The 23,565-nt window shown below is 43.4% G+C and overlaps 1 protein-coding gene across 5 annotated transcripts in view; it reads right to left on the bottom strand.

Moving 5' to 3' along the window:
* The window catches only part of DST (dystonin), a gene marked incomplete at both ends in the record, with an annotated part of 487,217 nt that overhangs the window by 442,961 nt on the left and 20,691 nt on the right, over positions 1-23,565 (bottom strand). For all 5 annotated transcript variants that reach the window (XM_079713903.1, XM_079713907.1, XM_079713908.1 and 2 more), the window contains one exon: positions 3,686-3,886. In XM_079713903.1, the coding sequence (XP_079570029.1) occupies positions 3,686-3,886 (201 nt within the window). The remainder of the gene's footprint in view (positions 1-3,685; positions 3,887-23,565) is intronic.

Here is a 23,565-nt window from a genome sequence, read left to right as displayed (position 1 = left end):
AGTTGACACTGACTCGTCCCCCCCTCCCTCCCACTGTGTAAGCTGGAAAAGGCACAGGCTCTGGGCTCATGTGCTGGCCCTACTGGCTGCACCTAACCAAACCCAGAAGAGGACCCAAGGCCGGCGCTCAAGTCCACCTACAGCATGAAAACAGGGAAATGTCAGCAGAGGCTGAGCAGGAATCACATGACATACGAAGCCAACAGCCTCCTGCTACCAACTCTGATGATTTCCAGTCTACAAAACAACGACCCTAGGAGAAGCACACAGATGGAGGAAGTGAGCTTTACCCGCCCCAGAGAAGCTCCTGGAATGTTTTTATTGCCCCTAGCAACAAGGCAGCCTCCACTGCTATTTCCTGTCCTCTAAGCCTGCTCCCTTCCAAATGATCCTTCCGAAGAAGAGAGGGCAAAGGCCTTCCTCAGGTTCCCTACCAGCAGTGACCACCAGATGCCGGCAGAGAGCTACAGGCAATGTCCAAGTTCAGGTCCTAATCACTGGACACCCAGGCCGCTGCAGTAGCTACTGACCCGGCCCTGTCCTGCTCCCCTCTGACCCACCCTGCTCAGGTTTAATTCCTAAAATCCTGCTATGATGATGCTACTCATCTCTTCCAGTGTCTCCACAAAGCACAGAAAATGAAGTTTGAACACAGTGGTATTCCGGCCCCATCTCTTTTTCCAGCTTTATCTTGTACATTTCTTACAATCCCCCACAACCAGCCAAACAGTTCTCAGCACTTCTGCTTACTCTATTTCCCAGAGCTGACGTCGGCTGGCTCTCCAATTCCTACCCATAATTAAGCCCAACTCAGTCCCGTCTCTTCTGTGAAGTAGCTACCCCCTAACCACCTTATTTCGGGGGTAAAAGAAAAAACCTCTCCATTCTCTGAATTCCTAAAGTGCCTAACCTACACGTCATGTATAAATATCATTCATTCATTTGTTCAATAAAATGCATCAGATGTCATATGCAGAAAATATGCTAGGCCAGATGATATGGACCCCAAGGAAGTCAAGGTCTGGGGGGGAAGGAGAGAAAGGAATTATCATGTACTGAGTATTTATGCCAAGCAGGCCACCTAATTCCACTCGTCAGTTCATCCTCACCCCTCAGTGAGGTCGCCGTTGTTATTATCACTTCACAGTAAGAAAGCTGAGTCTCGAGGAGTTGAACAGCTCGGCAAAGATGACCACAAATGTTTTTTACTTGCCAGGGTCCCTGTCTGTCCCCTCAGACTCTGCCCATCCTTGGTGACTCTGCCCTGCCCCCTTCCTGACTCACTGGGTTCTGGCCGGGCTGCACGCCTCGGCCACAGCTCCTGGGGAAGGCTGCTTCCTTGGCTCCAGTCCTCTGACCAGGACCCAGCAAGGCCCCTGCCGTCTGCCACCCCTGCAGGCGAGGGGTGGAAGGAAGGTAGGTAGGTAGGTAGGTAGGTAGTTCCACCTGAAGGCTGCTGGAGCATCTCAGCCTTGCCCATGCTTCTGGAACCAGTCTTTCCATTAAACTCTTATGGTGCCAGTTGTTTCCTGCCGGATACACAGAGCAGGAGTCGAACCCGTGTCCGTCTCACTACTGAGCCTGCCTTTTTCACTTGAGTAACTGCGCTGCTGGAGATCTGTACAAAGGACCGAGGACCAAAGCAGAACGCACCTCACTGTGATGTGAAGGATCAGAAAAGACTTTCCTGAACAAGCCGCCTGATCTCAAGTCAGTGTTCAGAGGTGAACTGGAATTCTCCAGGCAAACAGAGAGCAAGGAGAGGTGCTCCAGGGCAGAGTCACCGGGCATGGGGACTATGTCTTATTGCCAAGGCAGTTAGGTACAGTGCTCAGGAGGGAATAAGGAGGGGTGGAGGGTTCCTAAAGTTTGATGATGATCACATACTTCTCCATCCACATGGGGAGATTAGAAGAAAGAATGAGCTAGATTCTAAGCAGGAGAACCAATGTGCCTGTACCCTACCTTCAACAGAGCCCCGTCACAGAAGATAAACCCAACGACTCAGCATAATATATCCCTTAATGACCCTGGTCTCATCTACCAGCACCACCTCGAGCTGTTGTTCCCCCGAGCCTGCCACGCCGTCACGCCTCTGTGCTCTTGTACACGTTCTCCTCGTCAGAGACGCCTCCCTCCACTTCCCACTGAATCAACTCCTCCTCTTTCAGGACGCGCCTCAGGCGTCTGCTTCTCTGCAAGTATTTCTGGCCGTGCGCCATGTTCCCTAGTGCCGGGTGCACGGTCCACGGCAGCACTTCCCTAACAGAGGCCTGCACTCCGTTTACTCGTGTGCGTGTCTGTCCGTGGACTCAGCTGTGAGGTGCTGGGGCGCAGGAAGGCAGAAGGTTGCAGAGGAAGTGCTGGGGCCCTGGAGGCCGCCGCCAAGACCCAAACCCTAGACTCTGCCCCCAAACAACTGGGTCAACTTAGGCAAGTTATTTACCTCTCTGGGCCTCACTTTCATCATTCAGAAGGTGAATAATTTCAGTTACACAAGTAAGCCCTCAATAACCGTTAGTTATTAATACATACCTGTGCACCTCTTATTTCCTGTATTAAAAAACTTACGTTTGTTGAATGAATAAATTTTCCTACAATTTCCTGTTGCTCCACGTAGATACCAAATTCTACTTAGCCTTTGTTTTATTCAATCATGAAAGGAAGGCTCTCGTCTCTAAGTATGTGCTTATTTTACCATTGGCTAAACAGGACCTTATCTGTAAAGGAATTCAGTTTCTTGCCATTGTCACTGGCCTGGCAGCAAACTCCACATGCGTCTGCTACACAGTTACCCCACAGAAGGGCAGGTCTGTTTTAATAATTTACAGAGACATATTATCACGTCAAATCTTGCTGGCTCCCCTCAGCTGGCATGAGTCACGACAATCATGGGCTCTCCACAGCACAGGAGGGACCCATAGGGAAACTTTTTTAATGCTGAAGCAATGCAAGATTACTGCAGTCATGAAATACTCCTTGAAAGTTTTTTAAATGTCAGTGTCTAAGCCCCAAATCCTTAACTGTCACAGCCCTGGCAACAAGTCCCTGTGTAAGAGCCCCAACCAAGACAGAAGGTCAGAGCACGTGGAACAGTGTGCTCAGGAGATGAGAAGGGGTGAAGACCAGGTGGGCACCAGTTCCCAGGTAACTGTTCAGGTAACTTCCCTGGTAACTGTCCAGGTAAGGCAGCTCGGCTGACAGAGACCCAGGGCACTTGCTGGAAGAGGACAGCAGTGCCGCCTTGGAGCAACATAAAAGCCATCCGGAGGGGCCAGCTCCCTCAGCATCACCCGGAGGACAGCTGCAGATGAGGGGGTCGGCCCCTCCCTCCACGCCTCCCCATCCCGATGCTGCTTTGTTTGTCCCCCCCCATCCGCCAGCTCAGCTCTCACCACTGCAGGCTTCAGCTGGGTAACTCCGTGGCCCCATCCCGGCTCTAGACCCCACTCTCATGTGGTCAGGATTCACCAGCTTTCAATCCCCCCGCCCACCGCTGACCAGCGCTTCCTGGGAAACCACATTCCTCGCTGGCACTCAACGTGAGTTCCCGACAACTTGCTGGGACAATAAGAGAATAACCGAATTACTTAAAGTCAATCTGATCATTTTTGAAGACTAAGAGAAGGACCACCCCATGTGACAACGTATTTAATATTCTTTGAAAAGACAATTCCCTACTTACAGGTCTTCTGGTGGAAGCGCCTTGGACGGAGTGGTAGAATTCTGGCTGGACGCGGCTGCTTTTCTTGATTCTTCGTTTCCTCACTGAGATCTCCTGCTCGCTCTGGTGGTGAACCTCCATGGCAGGCTTGGCTTCTTCCAGCCGGGCAGCTGCAGCTGCTGCGGCCCGTCTCCTAAGGTGCCGAGGACTGGCTCGGAATCCCTGGGGCAGGAAACACAAGCGAACAGATGCAGATTGGTCCTGGGTCAGTTGGGCAGTTCTCTGGGGCTAGTTGTACAGAGACGTCCAAAGACACCAGCTCTGTGAGCTCTTTGACCACCCAAAGTGAGCTCAAAGCGTAGCAAGGTTTGTGTGTCCTGGAAAGCATCTCGTGTTCCGAGACCCAGAGTTATTCTACCTTAAGAGATGTTTTAATCCAGAAATGCTAGTTTAAAAAAAAGTAGGCGGGCATACTGCTTTAGTTATGTGGATATAAGTCAAACTAAGTGTGAAGAAGGGGGGCTCCAGGTGGGCGTGAGGATAGTACAGGGAAAGGACCCAGTATTACCCCAGGGAAAAGGATGCTCTGCTTCCCTGGAAGTGGACTGTGCGGGGAGGAAGGCAGGAATGCAAGGCCTCATCATGAAACACCTTAAAGGGAGGGTCTAACACCAAATGGCGGCAGGACAGTGCAGCAAACGGTATGGGTTTGGGGGGTCAGGTGGGCTTGGGTCTAAATGCTGACCTGTTCATTATAGCTACACATTTATTAAACACTGATGATCTAATTTTTCCAGCCTAAGAAATGGATAACATTCTCCTCACAGGGTTTTTAGGTTTTAAATAACGTAACAGACGTAAAAGCAAATGTAAGCAGATACTATGCTTAGACGTAAAATTCTAAGCACAGTATCTGGCAGATACCAGGTACTCAATGAAATGTTAACTTTCCTTCTTTTTTACAGTATGGTGAGTATAAGGACAACTTGCTGGGCAAGGAAACAAGTTCAGCTGTGCATCTGGGAACGTGCACACGGTTTTGGAAAATACCAAAGAATTACATAAAATAACCTCTGTCCTGGAGTAGCTGACGATTTGCATCAGAGCAGAAGTCTGCTGCAGAGTATATGAGCAGACTGGGATGGGCGATGCGCGGTGAGGGGCAGTGGAGGGCGCGAGGTGCAGACAGACCCTACAGGAGGAATCAATCGATGAAGCTGAGCTCAGCGGATCAGTGGAATGTGGAGAAGGGACAGAATTTATGTTCCAGGCAAGGGAACAACATAAGGCAAGAATGAAGAAGTAAAGTGATGGATGGATGGATGGATGGATGGAATGTTTATGTAGCTGTAAGAAACATTGTTTGATGATGTGTACACCCACATGCAGGGGAGCTCACACAGGGACGAGGGAAGAGCCTTCAGTCTGATGATGGGGCCCTAGACACCAGGCTGAGGATGAAGGAGAAAAAGACAGAAGTTCCGCGTGAGCCGCAAAGTCAAAGGAGGGCGGAGGTCAACAGAAATCAACAAGGGAGGAAATGCAAATGGATTTGGCAAAACTGAGGTCACAGTTTGGGCACTTTCTTCTTACCCCAAACACATGAGCCTGTTTCCACGTCTCCTCTGTGCGCAGGCCTGGGGGGAAGGCGTTCCTCAACCCCAAACAGGCCCAGAACATGCCCAGACTCCCATGTAATCCCAGGGCTGTGCAGCAGGTGCCGTGAAAAGGATGGAGAAGGGGAAACTGGGCCGATGGCTAAGCCGGGCTGCTTTTGAAATATGCAGGTTCCTGGATGTCTTCCCCCTACGCCCTCCCTCCCCACACACACTCCGAGCACACATACACCACACTCTGATAGCTACTGAGGGGTTTAGTCACCACTAGGTGGCACTGATTTCCAGAAACATGTGCTCTGGTGGAATGAACTGAGTGTTCTGATGATACACTAGCTTCTGTCCCAGTGGGGTGAGCTAAGCATATTTCTTAAGTAAATATGCAGACTCTCCTTCTCTTATGCTCTTAGGAGTAACAAACAACCAAATTTTACTTAACTTCTATCATTACCAATAGTCCTCGAGGGCCTACAAATTCTAGAAACGCTTAGGAAAACTACATAAAACTCACTTAAAGTGACCTAAATAAATAAATAAAAAAGTAAAACATGCTGGTACAGTCATTCTGGAGAACAATAACCCAGTAAATCCACACCCCTGTATCTACTCTGGAGAAACTCTGGCAAGTAGGCCCAAGAAGATATTCAAGCATTGCTTACAATAAAAATTAGAAACTGTTTAAATCAGTCTTTCCTAAACTTCTGTCACTTTCATTCCACCTTCACATTTTTCTAAGATTTGACCACCATCATACACTCCTCTGTGATTTATCTTATATCCAAATATACGTGGACTATTTTAAAATAACTTCTTACAAGCACTACAGGGCAGTACACAGACAGCAAGCAACCCCTGCTCTGCAGTATCCTGTAGGGCTTGGAGCACTCTGCCTCTTTCACAGACTGAGAAGTAACTCTGACTCGGCGTTTTGGGTCGGCTAATCTGTGCTCTGGCCCAACAACCTGGTCTGTGAAATATACAGGTCAGTCTAATATCCCTCTGGCAGCCTGGTCTACTCCGTCTGTTTGTGGTTTCACAGGCAGATTTAACAACATCTGTTACACTGTTTCATCAAACACACAGATGATATTATCAAAGGATGTACTTGCATTATTTTCTTATAAGGATTATGCCTATTCCCCGACCATTTTTTTATATTTGGACTGTAACCACCAAGCCAAAGGTTTGCACAAATTTATCAACCCTACAGCTTTTGATACGACAGCTTTCACGCCTTCACCATTCCCACCTCCTGCTTTGGTTTTGCAAGATAAAGCCATCAGCACAGAGCGACAGTGAACTTTATGGGCAGTGGCTGTCCAGTAAGGCAAGGCTTATTCTGTTGAAACTGGCCTTGCTGATGGAATTCATCATCATTTTTTTTTTTACCAAAATGAACCATAAAAAGAATATAAGTATGCTTGGCTTTTAAAAGACTCAGAATATGGAACCTACATTACGTTCACATTAAAATCAAGTTCAAAGTAGGGTAGAAATTGCATCTACTTACTCAAAACTAGAAGAAGGGCATTTCAGTGGATGCTGTGGGGTACCACCCAAACTCCAGCTTCATGAGCCAGATGCTAAGACTGCTGGCAGCCCCTGGCTTTTAGCTGAACCCCTATGTGGGAATTACCCTCAGCCTGAGCACGAGCTGCCTGGCCACCGTCAGCCCCTCTTCCAGGGCAAAAGCTGGTCAGAGTCGTTCGTTGCCTCAGTTACAAAGAACTCTGAAGAGCCCTCAGCTCTAGAACACTGTGGGATCAGTTGAGGCCTCTGCTGCATAAGCATCAGTATCGCAATTCAACTTCCTCCTCTGCGGGATCCTGCTTCCCTGTTCCCTTTAAGTTTTCTTCCTGAGGGCACCCTCCCCTCCCTGTAAATCTCCTGCACATAATTTTCATCTCAAAGTCTGTTTCCCTGGGAAACTGACCTGCAACAAACATGAAGTCTGATTTCCTAAGCAGTGCCATCAATAACTGATGCGCCATATTTAACATCCATGACAGCAAAGAATCGGCAGTAAAGAGATACTGGGGACAGTAAATCCATCAGTACAAAAAATGACAGCAACAGCAAAACATTGGGCAGTCTGTACATCAAACACAGGTAGCATCAGGATAGAGAAGGAGCAGGCATCTGGGAAGTGAGGTGGGGGGTAGATGGAGGTCTAGAGCAAGGCTAAGGAGGGCAAAACAGGAGAGTCATTGCCATCTGCTCTCCTGCAGCCGGAGCTCCCGGGAGCAGACAGTCATGTGCAGTGGCAGTCTCTATAAATAGCAAAGCAACCAGCAAATCATAACCCAGCCTTTGTAATTACACACTGAGGGAGTCTCACAGATGATTCTTTAGATATGAGCACGGTCAGCTTGCAGGCAGCCTTTTCTGAACGACCCACTCACAGACAGTAACCAGCCACTGTGTCTACTAAATAGTCAGTTTAAAATAGGAATATGCCAGAGACACCGTCCTTTTCAAGATAAAAAGCTAGAGAGTATAAAACAGGAAGCGTGTTTTGTGGAGTGTTTACAACTTCCCAGTTGCTAAGATGCCAAACAGCACTCAAACAGCAAGATGACTGAAGTGGTAAACAGTCACACAAAGCAGAGGTCATAAACATCAGTCCTAAGAAAGAAGGCAGCCCAGAGGCAGCCCAAAGGAACAACAAAAAGGGCACGGGGAGGAAAGGCAGAGGAGATGTGACGCCGTGTGCTCACTGAGTGTGCAGGAGAAAACGAAGACGTGAAAGGAAAGAAGGAGAATAGGAAAGGGAGGAAAAATCCAACTTGTGCTCATTTGCAACAAGTCACAGCAAAGTCCTAGCAAGTGGTCACTCAGTCTTTTCAAGGGCATCCGTAAGCATCTTCAATACCTGTTACAAAATCAGAGTCTTTACTACGAGACTAAAGTCCATTTATCAGACAGTGCAGCAGAAACCACTCAAGACACAGGCGAGGGCAGCAGACTACGTATGACCAAGACAAAATAAAAGACCTAAATGTGTATGCAAATTGAATAACTAACACTCTACACAAAGAAAGAACGGTGGTTAAATTAACCTTACAAGTACAGTTATATCCACAGCGTCCCCAACAAGTTATTCTCAATTAACAGCTCAGTCTTAAGGTCCAGCTTAATCCCAATATGATATTGTTTCATGAGAAATTCCTAAATTGAGGCTGATATGACTCAGGACAACTCAGGCACGAGACAGATGGTGTAGCAACCAGGCCTGCCAAGGGTCACGAGTCTATACAGGCAAAGATCCTGTGGGTGGGCACAGCCGTGGGAGGCTCCAGTGGGGTGTGCAGGAGTATTAGGGCACCGGCTGATTAGCTCAGGCAGAGCGGGGCCTGGGTGGCCCTAAGGGGTAGAAGCCCCAAGACCCCTGGGTGTCCTCTCTGTTGCTCACCTCCTTCCCACTCTGAGCTCCTGAACTTCCCCCAGGGTCTAGCAACTAAAAGGCATCAGCCCTTCGGTCGGCACCTGTTCTGACTGATCAGTGCCCACTGCTCAGGACAGGATTTCAAGTCCCAAAGGTGAGCTACAGCACTAGCACAGGGAAGTGCAGGAGGCATTTACTGAGCCCTGGGCCAGGAGTAGGGGATGGATGCTTGCCAAGCTCAGCACCAAGCCCCAGGCACATGCCTGGGAAGCAAGCCAGAGACTCGATGGGTACAAGCTTCCAGCACACACAGCGACGATGAGAAATGTCTCCGAAGTATCACCAGTCCCCACTGGGGATGCACAGGGCGCTCCCAATCACACTCTGAAGGCTGAACCTTTGCCCCCAAAGAAACTAACTGAATGTGTACTTGGTCTGTGTTCCAAGTCTTTAATGTTTTTCGGGCAGCACATTTACCCTCTAAGTCTGCTTACCCTGAAGACCGACTCATCAGCAAGAAGAAAATAATTGTTTTCACAACCTAATATCTTCTGATAACTGATACTAAGTAAAGAGAGAGAGAGAAGGAGCAGAGAGCTTAAAGGACCAAGGGCCAAACAAAAACAGCTAATCAGACACTGAGAAACGTGAGCTAGTCCAGTCTGGGGGTAGCTGCGGCATCACTTATGGTGCATTTCTGCTGTCTTTGACCTATATCACACGGACATCAGCAAAATCTCTGCATTAGAAGTCACCTTGTACTGACTGTTTTTCCTGAGATGATGTTATTGAATAGTAGCTAAAAGCTTTAAAGAGATTTGGTTACTCCCTCTTGCAGTTATTTGGGCTAAGGGCTAGGGACTTTTTAACCTGGATCATATGATCCTGTTGACTTTCCCAGTAGACGGATTAAAGTGGTGTTTATTTCAATGTGGCTTTTTTTTTTTAAACAGCATTTACCACAGTTTGACTCATTTAAAATGTATTTGTGGATATGAAGTCAGAAACAGGCTTCTTTTTCCTTTGTCCTTCATTGCTCCTACCTGTACATGGCACAAAGTCCATTCTCATTCAGTTTGGGGTTTGATTTTCTGTTTTAAAGATCTAGTTGTCCAAAAATTGCAGACAAGAACAAATTAGAAAGTTAAACCCTCCCAAACGAGTATACCACACTCTTTTCAAAGTATATAAATCAATGGATGTCCCTGTTTTGTACCTCGAAACACATCTCTCCAGAGTAATACCTGGGAAGTTAGTAAATAGCATCCTGATTTTTTTCCTATGCTTACACAGATATTTACAGACAAATAAACAATAGTTTTTCACAAAAATAGGATCTTGCTATACATATTGGGTTGCACTTTGCTCTTTTTTTTTTTTTTTTTTTTTTTTTTTTTTGTGGTACGCGGGCCTCTCACTGTTGTGGCCTCTCCCGTTGCGGAGCACAGGCTCCGGATGCACAGGCCCAGCAGCCATGGCTCACGGGCCCAGCCGCTCCGCGGCATATGGGATCCTCCCAGACCGGGGCACGAACCCGTATCCCCTGCATCGGCAGGCGGACTCTCAACCACTGCGCCACCAGGGAGGCCCTGCACTTTGCTCTTTTTATCTAACAATGATAGAGATAGCATTTCAGATTTACATTATTTTTAACAGCTGAATAATTTTCCAGTATACTGGTATGCCATACTTTAGTTAGCTATACTCCTATTGTTTAAAATTTGGAATATTTCAGGTTTTTTCTTTTATAAACAGTGCAATAAATAAGATATATATATATCTTTAACTAAATCTTTACTTTGAAATGGAATTACCAGGCCACAGAAAAATTACATTGTAAAGATACCACCAAATGTGTCTCTAAAACTGCTGAACCAACCACATTTCTAGCAATGCTCTGAAAGCCCTGTTTCCTCCTATCCCCATCAACACTGGAGAGTATCAATCGTTTTATTTCTTGCCAGTCTGATGGGTAAAAAACAAGTCTTAATTTGTATTTTTTATTAGTAAACAAATATGGAAATCTTTTCATATTTTTATCAGCCTTTTTTTTGTTTTCTTCTTTGAATTGTCCATCCACATCCTTTACTCATTTTTCTAAAAATTGTATGTCTGTGCCATATTGCTTTTGTGGAAGCTTTTTATATAATACGAATACAATTATTTGCTATATGTGCAGCAAGTATGTCTGCCTAGGTTACAACCTGCCTTTTAATCTTACAGTACAGAAGTCTACAATTCTTTTACTCAAAGCTGCCCATCTTTTCCTTTATGATTTCTTTTTTTTTAATTTTTATTGAAATAATAGTTGATCTACAATGTTGTGTTAGTTTCAGGAACTAACAGCAAAGTGATTCAGTTATACATATACATATGAATATATATTCTTTTTTTACATTCTCTTCCATTATAGGTCATTACAAGATATTGAGTATAGTTCCTTGAATACAGTTCCCTGTGCTATACAGTAGGTCCTTGTTGGTTATCTATTTTATATATAGTAGTGTGTATATTTTAATCCAAAACTCCTAATTTATCCGTCCCCCCTCCTTTATGACTTCTAAATTTTGTTTTTTCCTAGGAAGTTTCTCCCAGATTGCAAGATTACAAAATGTTCTCCTGTATCTTCTTCGATTCCTTACCTCCTTTAAGTGCACATTTACAATACATCTGGAATTAATTACATGCATATTTTTAATCCATCTGAAATTAATTTTTGAGTATAGTGTGAAGTATAGACTAATTTTACTTCCAATGGGGAATATCATCCATTGAATTATCTATTCTTTCTCCAGAGTTTATTTTATTTATTTTTAATTTTTTAAATGTTTATTTTTTATTATAGAAAATTTCAAAATATATAAAATGAAGTAGAAGTCAGGTAAGCTGGGACCTGGGGCCCTCTACCTGAACACTTGCACATGCACCTGGACAAACGTCTCCCCCAGCAACAGATATAAAGAAACTATAAGGGACTAAAAATAACTACACCCATGCCCAGTTGGGGCAAATTATGAACAATAAGAAACAAAACGGCCAAGAATCAACTTCTGAGGTGTGGAGAGCAAAAGCAGGGTACTGCGCATGATCCCTGCCTCACCAAGGCGGGGCACCAGCAAGGGGGTGGGCAGCCCACCTAAGCCACCCCTCTGGCCCCACCCATCCAACTGCCCCCACCCAAACCCTATTTAAGGGACCAGCTTGCTCCACCTCAGGGAGTGAGCAAGGGCACCTGTTGCTTGTTTTCCCTCCCTCCTGCTGCTGCTCGAACTCCAATAAGGCCTTGCCTGAATTTCTCGTCTGGCCTCTTATCAATTTCTATTGATTAAAGAGTCCAACGACCCAAGTTGGTAACAAAAGAGTATAAAGAACTCTAAGTACCCACCACCCAGCCTCAGCAACTATCAATCCATCCCTTTTGATTCAAAATGCCATTTTTATCATTTATTAAACCTCTATGTATACTTGGACATACATCTGAACAATCTGCTCTGTTCCACGTTAATCAACGTGGTTATTTTTATGAAAATATAGAAACACATAAAAATTTTTGTAAAAACAACAAGAATATACTCTTTATACTACATTATAATGACCTGAAAAATATAGTAAAATACAAGCCCATTACTGTAACAAATAAATCCAAAAGTACGGTGATATAAACAAGATAGAAATTCATCTTCCTCGCGGCTAATTCTTGCGGCTGCCAGGTGCCTCTAACCCATGAGATCAGCCAAGGACCAGGATCCTACTCCATTGCTGCTGTGCCTTCCCCAAAGGCATGCCTTGTCCACATGGTTGAACTTGGTCACCCACCACCACAATTCCTTTCCAAACAGAGGAAAGGAAGGTACCACAGGAGACAAGCAACTCTCTATGAAGGACTCAACCTGCAACGTGTGTGCATAATTTCCGCTAACATTCAACTGAACAAAACTGCAGGAGAGGCTGAGAAATGGAGGCTGTCGCTAGTTCACCATATGCCCAGTTATAACCACAGCATTTATATTACAAAAATAAGCGAAGGATGAACTTTGAGGAAAAATCACAGTTCTTACTATAAAAAAGAGTGTAAAAATTGTGTACCATAGACTTGTATTGATTATCTTTAAAGGCACTTAAAAGAGTCATCAAATTTAAAAGCAAATTATGCTGTTTCATATTATAGAAAGACAAGAATTCCAAAATTTCTAACTCTAAGTGATGACAGGAAGCCATGAGTAGCAGATATTTTCACACAAATCAGACAAATAAAGGTGATGTTTGAATAACAAATGAGAAAGTTAACTGCTGTTTTAAGTTTGTAGACTAGAATAAGTGTTTTGAAAATGGATATTTGGACACAATTCTACTAACACAGGACTTTGTTCCCCTAAAAAATGTAAGTTTATTACCTAGAAAAGCTCTAATTTTACAGATTTTTTAATTTTTCAAGAGAGTTCTTCAATCTGCTTAAAACCACCCAAATGAAGATTTTCAGTGACTTTTGGCATCATTTGCTAAAAACACAAAAATCTGTTCCATCAGATTCATTTATAAGAAAACAAACTGACATCAGGAAAAATGAAAATTTACTACTAAATTTTATTTTAAAATAATTTTGCATAATCAGCAAATGAAATTGAAAAATGAATGTCATCTTTAGTAAGAGCAGTTACCAGTGCACTTTTTCCAGTTATCTTTTTCAAATATAACAATGGCTAAAACCAAATATTAAAATAAATTGAGCTTAAAATAATTGACATTTGAATTGTTGAATTACACAGTATTAAGCAAAGATTTTTCAAAAATTAAGAATGTTTACATTTTTCTCCAAATGAAGTTTGTTATAATATACATAATACATTAACATAGAGGTATGTGTATATAATTTATAAAAGAATACATATATATATTGAGTGTACATACTTACATCTTACTGGGGAGTATATAGGCAAATTTGTGAGGACTACTGGTAGAAAAGGACACCTTCATTATCTTGTATATTTATCTTTAACATATAAAAGAGGAAGAAAACTCTAAATGGACCAATAATCATAGAATATACTAAAGAGGATAGACACTATAACATGAAATAAAGTTCTAGGCATAAAGAGTTTTATTCACATGGCCCCCATTCAATTCCACCCACAGAGCACTAAATTATTATACTATAGTTTGTTTCTAAAACAATTTCCTTTATGTAAAGGGATATATATGGATATAAATGTATGAGTATGTATGTATTTAAGGAAATTAATTAATATTAATTATAATATTAATTAAAATAATAGATTATATATATCAGCAGTTCCCATCCTTTTTGGCACCAGGGACTGGTTTTGTGGAAGACAATTTTCCCACGGACGGGGTGCAGGGGAGGACAGCGATGGTTCAGGAGGTAATGCGAGCAATGGGGAGCGGCAGATGAAGCTTCGCTCACTCGCCCACCGCGCACCACCTGCTGTGAGGCCCAGTTTCCAAAAGGCCCCGGACTGGTACCAGTCCACGGCCCAGGGGTTGGAGACCCCTGATATATACACATATACATCCCTTTTAAAATATACTCTAGGGCTTCCCTGGTGGCGCAGTGGTTAAGAATCCGCCTGTCAATGCAGGGGATGTGGGTTAGAGCCCTGGTCTCGGAAGATCCCACATGCTGCAGAGCAACACAACTACTGAGCCTGCGCTCTAGAGTCCATGAGCCACAACTACTGAGCCCATGTGCCACAACTACTGAAGCCCGCATGCCTAGAGTCTGTGCTCTGCAACAAGAGAAGCGACCACAATGAGAAGCCCACGTACTGCAATGAAGAGTAGCCCCCGCTTGCCGCAACTAGAGAAAGCCCTCACACAGCAACAAAGACCCAACTCAGCCAAAAATAAATAAATTAAAAATAAATATATAAATATAAATAAATATATATATATATATATATACTCTAAATTCCTACTGCCATTAACAATTAAAATTTCTGTGTTTCCCATATGCTATACGCCAGTGTAGCTCCCAGGCAGTACATATACTTCAAGCTGATAAGCACCAGTGTGCACTTTGCCATAAGCTCTCCCAGTCACAGAGGGTTTTGTAGCATACTGAGCATATGCTACTACAACATATAAGAATTACTCTACTCTGGTCTGTCTGTATTTTGTGTTCTGGCTAAAAGTTTTGACCCACAATTACTGACCAAGAAGTGTGCCAGTGAAAATTCTAGACCTGTGTGCCAAGATAAACAAAATAGGATACATTGAATAACAAAGTAGAAGTGTCACAAAGACTCAAAACACCTTGAAAGAAACAACTTAAGAAACAGAGAACAGAGATGTGAAACTAACTATAACCTGGTGGATATCCTTGATGGAAGGACTAACCAATAGCTTGATGAACCACAGCCAGAAAAATGGCTACAAAACATTATTTACTCCACAGAATCGGAGGAGAACAGGAGAATGACTGTCAACTTACAGAGGCAGGAAACACATCCCAACAGCACTGACTCAGTTCACACTCTCATATACTTTATGCTAAAAGGGGCACCTTCAAGCTCTATCTAACCTTAAAACAGATAATTACTTTATCATTCAAATTACTCCAAGGAATAGAAAAATATGAAATTTTTTCTTAATTTCAAGATGCTAACACGGTGTAAAAACAAAACTTGATAAATTCAAGAAAAGAAACAACGACACCAATCTAACACAGGGAGCTAAATAGAAAGATCCTGAATGAAATCTTACCAAAACTACAGCAGTGAGTGAAAACAATAACATTCCAAGATGAAATAGTTTATTCCAATGATTAAAGGCTGATTCAACAACAGGGAACCCATCATCATAATTTATTGCAGTCATAAGTTAAAGAAAAAATAATGATATCAATAGGCACACCAAAATTGCAAATAAATTCAAGAGCAACTGTTGATGAAAAACTGAGTGAAATGGAAATAGAAGGAAACTTCCTAAATTTTAAAAGGATTACCTATCAGGAATCAACAGCAAACATTATGATAAATGTGAAATAGTAAAGGCATTACCTTAAAGTAAACCCAAGCCAAGGGTACTCACTATCACAATTATTTTAAAAATTTTAGGAGACAATAGCTAATGAAATAGGACACAAAAAAATAAGTAGTGTGAGCATTAGTAAAAAAAAAAAAAAGTCAAAGTTCATTTATGAATGTGTCTGAGTAGCAGAAAAATCTAAGCAATCAATTAAAAAACTGTCAGAAATCATTGAGTTGGGTAAGATAAAGGGATAAATATACAAAGAAATAAATATACAAAATTCAATAAGCATTTCACTGAAATATTAACTGGCTTATTGTTACAGTTCTGTTTTCCAATAACCAGTCTTGTAACTAGCAGGTGCTTATTTGGGAATATCTGATTTTTTCCCTAGACTAGATGGAGACAGTGGCTGCTGGTAAATGGGCTCACTGGTTGCAGGTGGTGGTGGGGGGAGTCTATGATGGCGTGTTTGCCACTTTCCATGAGGTAAATATTCCCATTGCGGTCATGATGTCTCTGAACACTGAACACACAATGGGAAAGAGATGCATACACGTGGCTCCCCCTCTGATAAAAGCCGGCTCCAGACCACCACTGGATGGAGACTAATTCTACCTTTTTTTTTATACTGATACGGATATATATTTATATATACACACACACAAAGAGTTCCAGTTTTCCTGTGTTCAAGGACGACCTAAGAACATTCTTAATATGCTTAAACAAGAAGATCTGAGAGGACAGTGTCTTGCTGACACAATTTATATTGTTTCTTCTCAGCTTTGGTCATCTTAGGTTTCTACTAATATTCTTTTTGGCGGAGGAAATGTGACAAAGGCAATAAATTAAACATATCTAGAAAGCCAGACTTTTTTTTATCACTGAACATGTCCAAACTAGAAAAGTGTTCTTTTCTTGTTTTCGAACACATATCTCACTTATTTTAATGTAATCATCAAAAGTATGGGTTACCTCCACAGTAGAGAAAGGTCTCGCACTTCACCTTGTCTTCTGTGCCCTAAAATGTTCCTAAATAACTTCTCACCGCAGTAAAAAAAAAAAATCAAATCAAGGGAGGCTAAAATGAGAGGCTCTGCTCTTACACGATGGGAACGGGCTGATTCTCTCACCTGTATGGTTAGAACACCTCCAACAGAAGAGTGAGCATCAAAATTCTGTGGGCATTGTGGGGGTTACAGAGTTCTATATGTGGCCATATGAGTTTAAAGAAAAACCCAAAATTCAAATGCTTGCTTTAAAAAGAAATTATTCCTTTAATCTTATGAGGAAGGAGAAGGGGGACCACGACATTCCACCTCATGCCAAACTTTGATTGAATTGGTTGACATTGTATTTTTATGTACTTTTTTTTATGGGGATTAAGGATAATTCATTTGGGTACCCTTATGGTTGGCTAATTTAAAAAGCTTTCTTAGCATAGTAATGTGAGGCCAACTGGTCACAAAAATATACAGTCAAAGCAGCATTAAGCAGGAAGAGTGTGACTTTCTCATCTAGACCCTGCAGAGACTGTCAAAGCCAGGAATCATGAGCCAGAGCTCACCCTGCCCTTCTCAGAGAATGAGAAAAGGAGAAAGCACCGACCTTCACAGGACGCCTGATGCTAGGGGTGAGGGAGGGAGGGGGGATGCAAAGTCTAGGACAAGAGAAAACACCTGTGTGCCTAGGATGTAGAGAGACCAAAAAACAACAAGAGTTAAAGGGTAAAAGAGATCCAAAGGTCTGGGCAGCAAGGCCTAGGCTGGCCCTTGACAGAGCCTTGACCCTCTCTCTTCCCACCCCCCGCATTTTGGAGCATTCAGTTAAAGCCTTACTGGATCTTACTGGGATCCAATGTGCATCGATGTCAAGGACAGGAGGCAGCAGGGGTGTCCACACTGTGTGCCCTTGGAGAGGAGGAGCGTCTCCCCGGGGAGGAGGGGAGGACACTTTGTCTGAAGAAACCACAAGATCAACCCCCTACAGGCTCCATCCTGCACCCACAGCCCTCATCCCCCACCAAGAGAAGACAGAAATGAGCTCTGGTGGGTAGAATGAAGCACTCATATTGATTTACAGGTAAGAATTAACCTTCTTCGGGACTTCCCTGGGGGTCCAGTGGTAAAGAATCTGCCTTCTAATGCAGGGGACGGGGGTTCAATCCCTGATCAGGGAACTAAGATCCCACACACCACGGGGCAACTAAGCCCACGCGCCACAACTACTGAGCTCACGCACCTCAACCAGAGAGCCTGCGTGCCGCAAACTACAGAGCCCAAACTCTCAGGAACCTGCACGACACAACTACAGAGCCCACACGCCCTGGAGCCCAAGCGCCACTAGAGAAGAGAAAACCCGCAGGCCACAACTCGAGAGAAGCCTGCACGCTGCAATGAAAAATCCCACATGCCTCAACGAATATCCTGTGGGCCGCATCTAAGACCTGATGCAACCAAAAATAAATAAATAAATAAAATATTTTAAAAGAATTAAACTTCTTCTAACACAGTGGATAAAGTGAAAAAGAAAAACACTTCTGAAGCCAAGTTATAAAATCAGCAAATTCATACTGTCACCATTGAATAATTTTCCTGCATTTTGGAGTGATGCTAAACTCTTTATAAAGATTAATTTTGACCACTTACGCAATTCAATAATAAGCATAGACACATGTGCAAATCTCTTCCAAAACTGTCCCTACACGATTCAGCATGACTAAACATAATTTAGTACATCGATAAGAAAAACTGGCACATAAAATATCTACCTAGAGAGTAAGAATAAAGAACACACGAATACACTGGGATGTACTCTGGGCAGGTAGCATTAGTGGAGTCGTAAGATAAGGATAACAGGTTCTGATGGTCTGGAATAATTTCTGTGGCTAAAGTGGGTCCAAGGAATTTGAAATTCCTCCCTTTGTCATCCAAACAGCACTTGCCAATTAAAAATTTTCCAGGACTTCCCTGGTGGTGCAATGGTTAAGAATCTCCCTACCAATGCAGGGGACACGGGTTCGAGCCCTGGTCCAGGAAGGACCCACATGCTGCGGAGCAACTAAGCCCGTGCGCCACAACTAATGAGTCTGCGCTCTAGAGCCCGTGAGCCACAACTACTGAACCCACATGCCACAACTACTGAAGCCCGCACACCTAGAGCCCATGCTCCGCAACGAGAAGCCACCGCAATGAGAAGCCCGCGCACCGCAAGGAAGAACAGCCCTCACTTGCCGCAACTAGAGAAGGCCTGCGTGCAGCAACAAAGACCCAGCACAGCCAAAAATAAATAAATAAATTTATAAAAAATAAAATAAGATAAAATTTTTCCAGCAGCTCAAGATGGGAACACATTCAAGCAAAACCTAATCCCATGTTCTATTTATATTTACACTTTGCAGGTGGAGGCATCACGAAAAGAGCTTTGATTTCCCGCAAACCCCTCAATTTAATCCTCCACTCTCGGGTCAGCCCATCTCCCCAAAGATCTATACTTAGCCCCTGTATTACTCCCTTTGTGTCCCTTACCTCTCCTATCATCATTTCCTGAAGCAGGAAGGAAAAACACAAATTTCCTGATACAAAAGGTGAATTATTATAAAGCCGCCAGAGGCTTTTAGATTTTGAAAACCGTCTTTCTGACTTATTCTGATGTACATCTTCTGAGTAAGCAGATTTAAAACGTGTGTTGCCAGGAAGGCATCCGCAATGTAAACATATCAAATATAAATTAAATTCCCTCTGAATGAAAACACCATGTTTGCTTTCATACAGTTGCAAGTGAACTATTTTTAAAAACCCTTTTAGTTTCTGGCACACAGTATTGAAGCCCCTTCAGGGTCCATTTATCCATTTGCTATCCATCTTTCTTTGTGTCCACATTTACTTGGGTTTCATTTATTCAATAATTCAACTAAGATATTTGAGGCCTCCTATGTGCAGCACTGTAAGCCCTGGAAACAAAAGTGAAGAGACACAGAACGCAGCCCAGGAGTGGCCAGTCCAGAGGGGAATGCAGACGTAAAGCAAGGGATGCAATGAAGGTAACGTGAAGTGTGCTCAGGAGACACTGCACTGCAATTGAGGAGATGGTCAGTTCATGGGGGAGGGAAGCACTGAGTGAGAAGCCAGGGTCACAGCTTCAAAAACGAGTCAAGGGCAAGGAAAGGCCTGCTGGCCAGAGAAAGGGTGAAAATAATTGATGAGATAGGAGGCTAGAGTTGAGATCAGAAACTTGACAAGGTGTTATTCCATTTTTTCCTTTACTTACTCCAAGGTAGCTACGTGGTGACCCTGATGGGTTTTTTAAAGAAGGTTGGGGACCCCCTAACGTTCCTGAGCGGAAAGCTTATTAACTGAGTCCATGGGAAGATGCACTCTCCCCAACCTGGTACACTTATGCCTCACCTCAGACTTTTGGAGAACCTAAAAGAGAAGACAGAGGGGACACAGAAAATGAAGTACTAGGACCCAAGAATCTGTCATGACCACATTCATGATTCTGCTATTAAAATGCAAGCATTTCTCAACCAACAAGGACTTTATTTCCAAAATATACAAAAAGCTTATACAACTCAATAACAAAATGACAAACAGCCCAATCAAAAACTGAGCAGAAGATCTAAATAGACATTTCTCCAAAGAAGACATACAGATGGCCAACAGGCACATGAAAAGATGCTCAACATCGCTAATTACTAGAGAAATGCAAATCAAAACTACAACGAGGTACACCTCACACCCGTCAAAATGGCCATCATCACAAAGTCTACAAATAAGGACTTCCCTGGTGGTCCAGTGGTAATGAATCTGCCTTCCAATGCAGGGGACGCAGGTTCGATGCCTGCTTGGGAACTAAGATCCCACATGCTGCGGCACAACTAAGCCCGCGTGCCACAACTATTGAGCTCGTGAGTCTCAATGAGAGAGGCCGCGTGCCGCAAACTACAGAGCCCACACGCTCTGGAGCCTACACACCACAACTACAGAGCCCACGCACTCTGGAGCCCACAAGCCACAACTACAGAGACCATGTGCCCTGGAGCCCACATGCCACAAACAGAGAAAGAAAACCCACATGCCACAACTAGAGAGAAGCCTGAGGGCCACAACTACAGAGAAGCCCGAGCGCCACAACAAAGGATCCCACATGCCTCAACGAAGATCCCATGTGCTGCGACTAAGACCGGATACAGCCAAAAAGAATAAAGAAAATAAATAATAATATTTTTTTATTAAAGTCTACAAATAATAAATGCTGGAGAGAGCGTGGAGAAAAGGGATCCCTCCTACACTGTTGGTGGGAATGTAAATTGGTGCAGCCACTATGGAGAACAGTACAGTTTAAAAAACTAAATATAGAGCTACCATATGATCCAGAAATCCCACTCCTGGGCATATATCCAGACAAAAGTATAATTCAAAAAGATATATGCACTCTTATGTTCATAGCAGCACTATTTACAATAGCCAAGACATGGATACAACCTAAATGTCCATCAACAGATGAATGGGTAAAGAAGATGTGGCATATATATACCATAGAACATTACTCAGCCATAAAAAAGAATGAAATAGGGCTTCCCTGGTGGCGCAGTGGTTGGGAGTCCACCTGCCGATGCAGGGGACACGGGTTCATGCCCCACCCCGGGAGGATCCCACATGCCGCGGAGCAGCTGGGTCCGTGAGCCATGGCCGCTGAGCCTGCGCGTCCGGAGCCTGTGCTCCGCAGCGGGAGAGGCCACAACAGTGAGAGGCCAGCGTACCGCAAAAAAAAGAATGAAATAATGCCATTTACAGCAATCTGGATGGCCCTAGAGATTATCATACTAAGTGAAGTCAGAAAGAGAAAGACAAATACCATATGATATTACTTATATGTGGAATCTAAAATATGACACAAATGAACTTACCTACGAAACAGAAACAGACTCACAGACATAGAGAACAGACTTGTGGTTGCCAAGGGTGGGGTGGCGGGGAGGGAAGTACTGGGAGTTTGGGATTAGCAGATGCAAACTATTATACTATTATATACAGAATGGATAAACAACAAGGTCCTACTGTATAGCACAGGGAACTATATTCAATATCCTGTGATAAACCATAATGAAAAAGAATATATATTTTAAAAAGTATATATATAATATATATATATATTATATATATATATCTGAGTCACTTTGCTCTACACCAGAAACTAACACATTGCAAATCAACTATACTTCAATAAAATAAATTTAAAAATTAAAAAATTGTAAGCATTTGGGTCATATCCCCAAAACTGTACCAGTTAGTAGCAGGAAACCTCAGCAGGGACTGGCATCAGAATAGGACAGAAAAGAGGAGCAGGTAAGAGGGGAAATTACTTAGACACATGAGTACAATGATCATGGGATTAAAAGGGCACCAGAGACACACTGCGGGTTTCACAGCTTGGTTTGGACCAGCTCTGGCACCCACAAAACCTTTTCTCAACTAGCTCAGCTAATGCAGCATCAGACATCATAGATCTCCCATTATATGATACCAAACAAGCACCAATCCCAGAGAATCTCATAAAGGAATGCCACCAAACTTTAAGAAATAAAATGAGATAAAATAACAGAAACCAGGAATGGTTAATGTTAAATGTTATTTGAATGGTTCCAGAGCTTAGAAAAAACATGGGAAACCCCAAATGTTCACAAAGCAACTAACAGCATTGAAATGAAAACCTGACACAGACCACCCAAAAAGAGCAAACTTCAGACCAGTCTCATATGCAAATGTTAATGCAAAAATCTTAATGAAAATATCAGCTAGTAGAATCAGCAGCCCATGAGACAAATACAACATGATGAAGGGAGATTTATTACAGTAATTCAAGAAAAGTCCAGCATTAGAAAATCCATTATCATGTTTCATGGGTCTAAAGAAAAAACCACACACACAGTCACCTCCATTGGCACAGAAAAAGCATTGGGGAAAAAATTTCAGGAAACAATCTTAATAAAAACATTCAATAAAACAGGAACAGATGAGTCATCGGACTGGGTGCTTTCAGAAAAGCAGAAAGTATTTCAAAAGAGGGGATTAAATAAAGGGAATTGGTGAAACAGGTGCTAGAGGACTGGAACGGTAGAACGTTAACCTAGCGATAACAAATGCAGGAAGCCGCTAACACCCATTGAGCTGGAGGGAGGGGAAGTAATCAGGTTACAAGAATGTCGGGACTCAGAGGAGAGGCCCCACAAAGCTGGAGCTCGGACCTGTGAGAAGAGCCCACAGCTCAGGTGCTGTCAGCCCCTCAGGGGCTCAGAGGAGGGCTCACACCTCCAGGGAGGGACACAGCCTGGCTGCCGTACCTATGAGCAGAGGTGAGGCTGGTTCTCAAAGTCTAAAGAAGAAGCTGGAGGCTGTGCTGAGAGCCTCTACTGGGCACCTCTGCCAGGAGCAGAGGAGACAGGAAGTGTTCCTCCCTCCTAATGACAGATCCCATCAGGAAGCAGCTATCACAGGCATCTGGAGAATGTTGTCTACAGAGCCCCAGCTCCACACCGGAGTACAGGATTCAAAGGCGAGGTGAAGCCAGGAGGCCAAGGGTAAACCAGCACAGAGGGATACTTCTGAAGCATGATAAAATGTATTTATCTCAACCCAAAAGCTTCACAGGGAAACCCCAGGAACATTCTCATAAAGTCAGGAACAGGAAAAGGATACCTACTCTTATTACTATTACTTAACATTTTGTGGGATGTCCTAGCCAATGCAAACATACAAGTGAAATGAATAAGAAATGTGAAAGTTGGGAAGGAGGATGTACAATAATCTCTGGTCTCAGACGATGTGTTTTATACCTGGAAAACCCAAAGGGAGTCCACGGAGAAGTACTACAAACCATGAAATGATGAAGTATGTTAGACGATTACAAGA

Source organism: Hyperoodon ampullatus, assembly GCF_949752795.1.
Source record: "Hyperoodon ampullatus genome assembly, chromosome: 10".
NCBI lineage: Eukaryota > Metazoa > Chordata > Mammalia > Artiodactyla > Ziphiidae > Hyperoodon > Hyperoodon ampullatus.
This window is presented reverse-complemented; position numbering and strand designations above follow the sequence as displayed.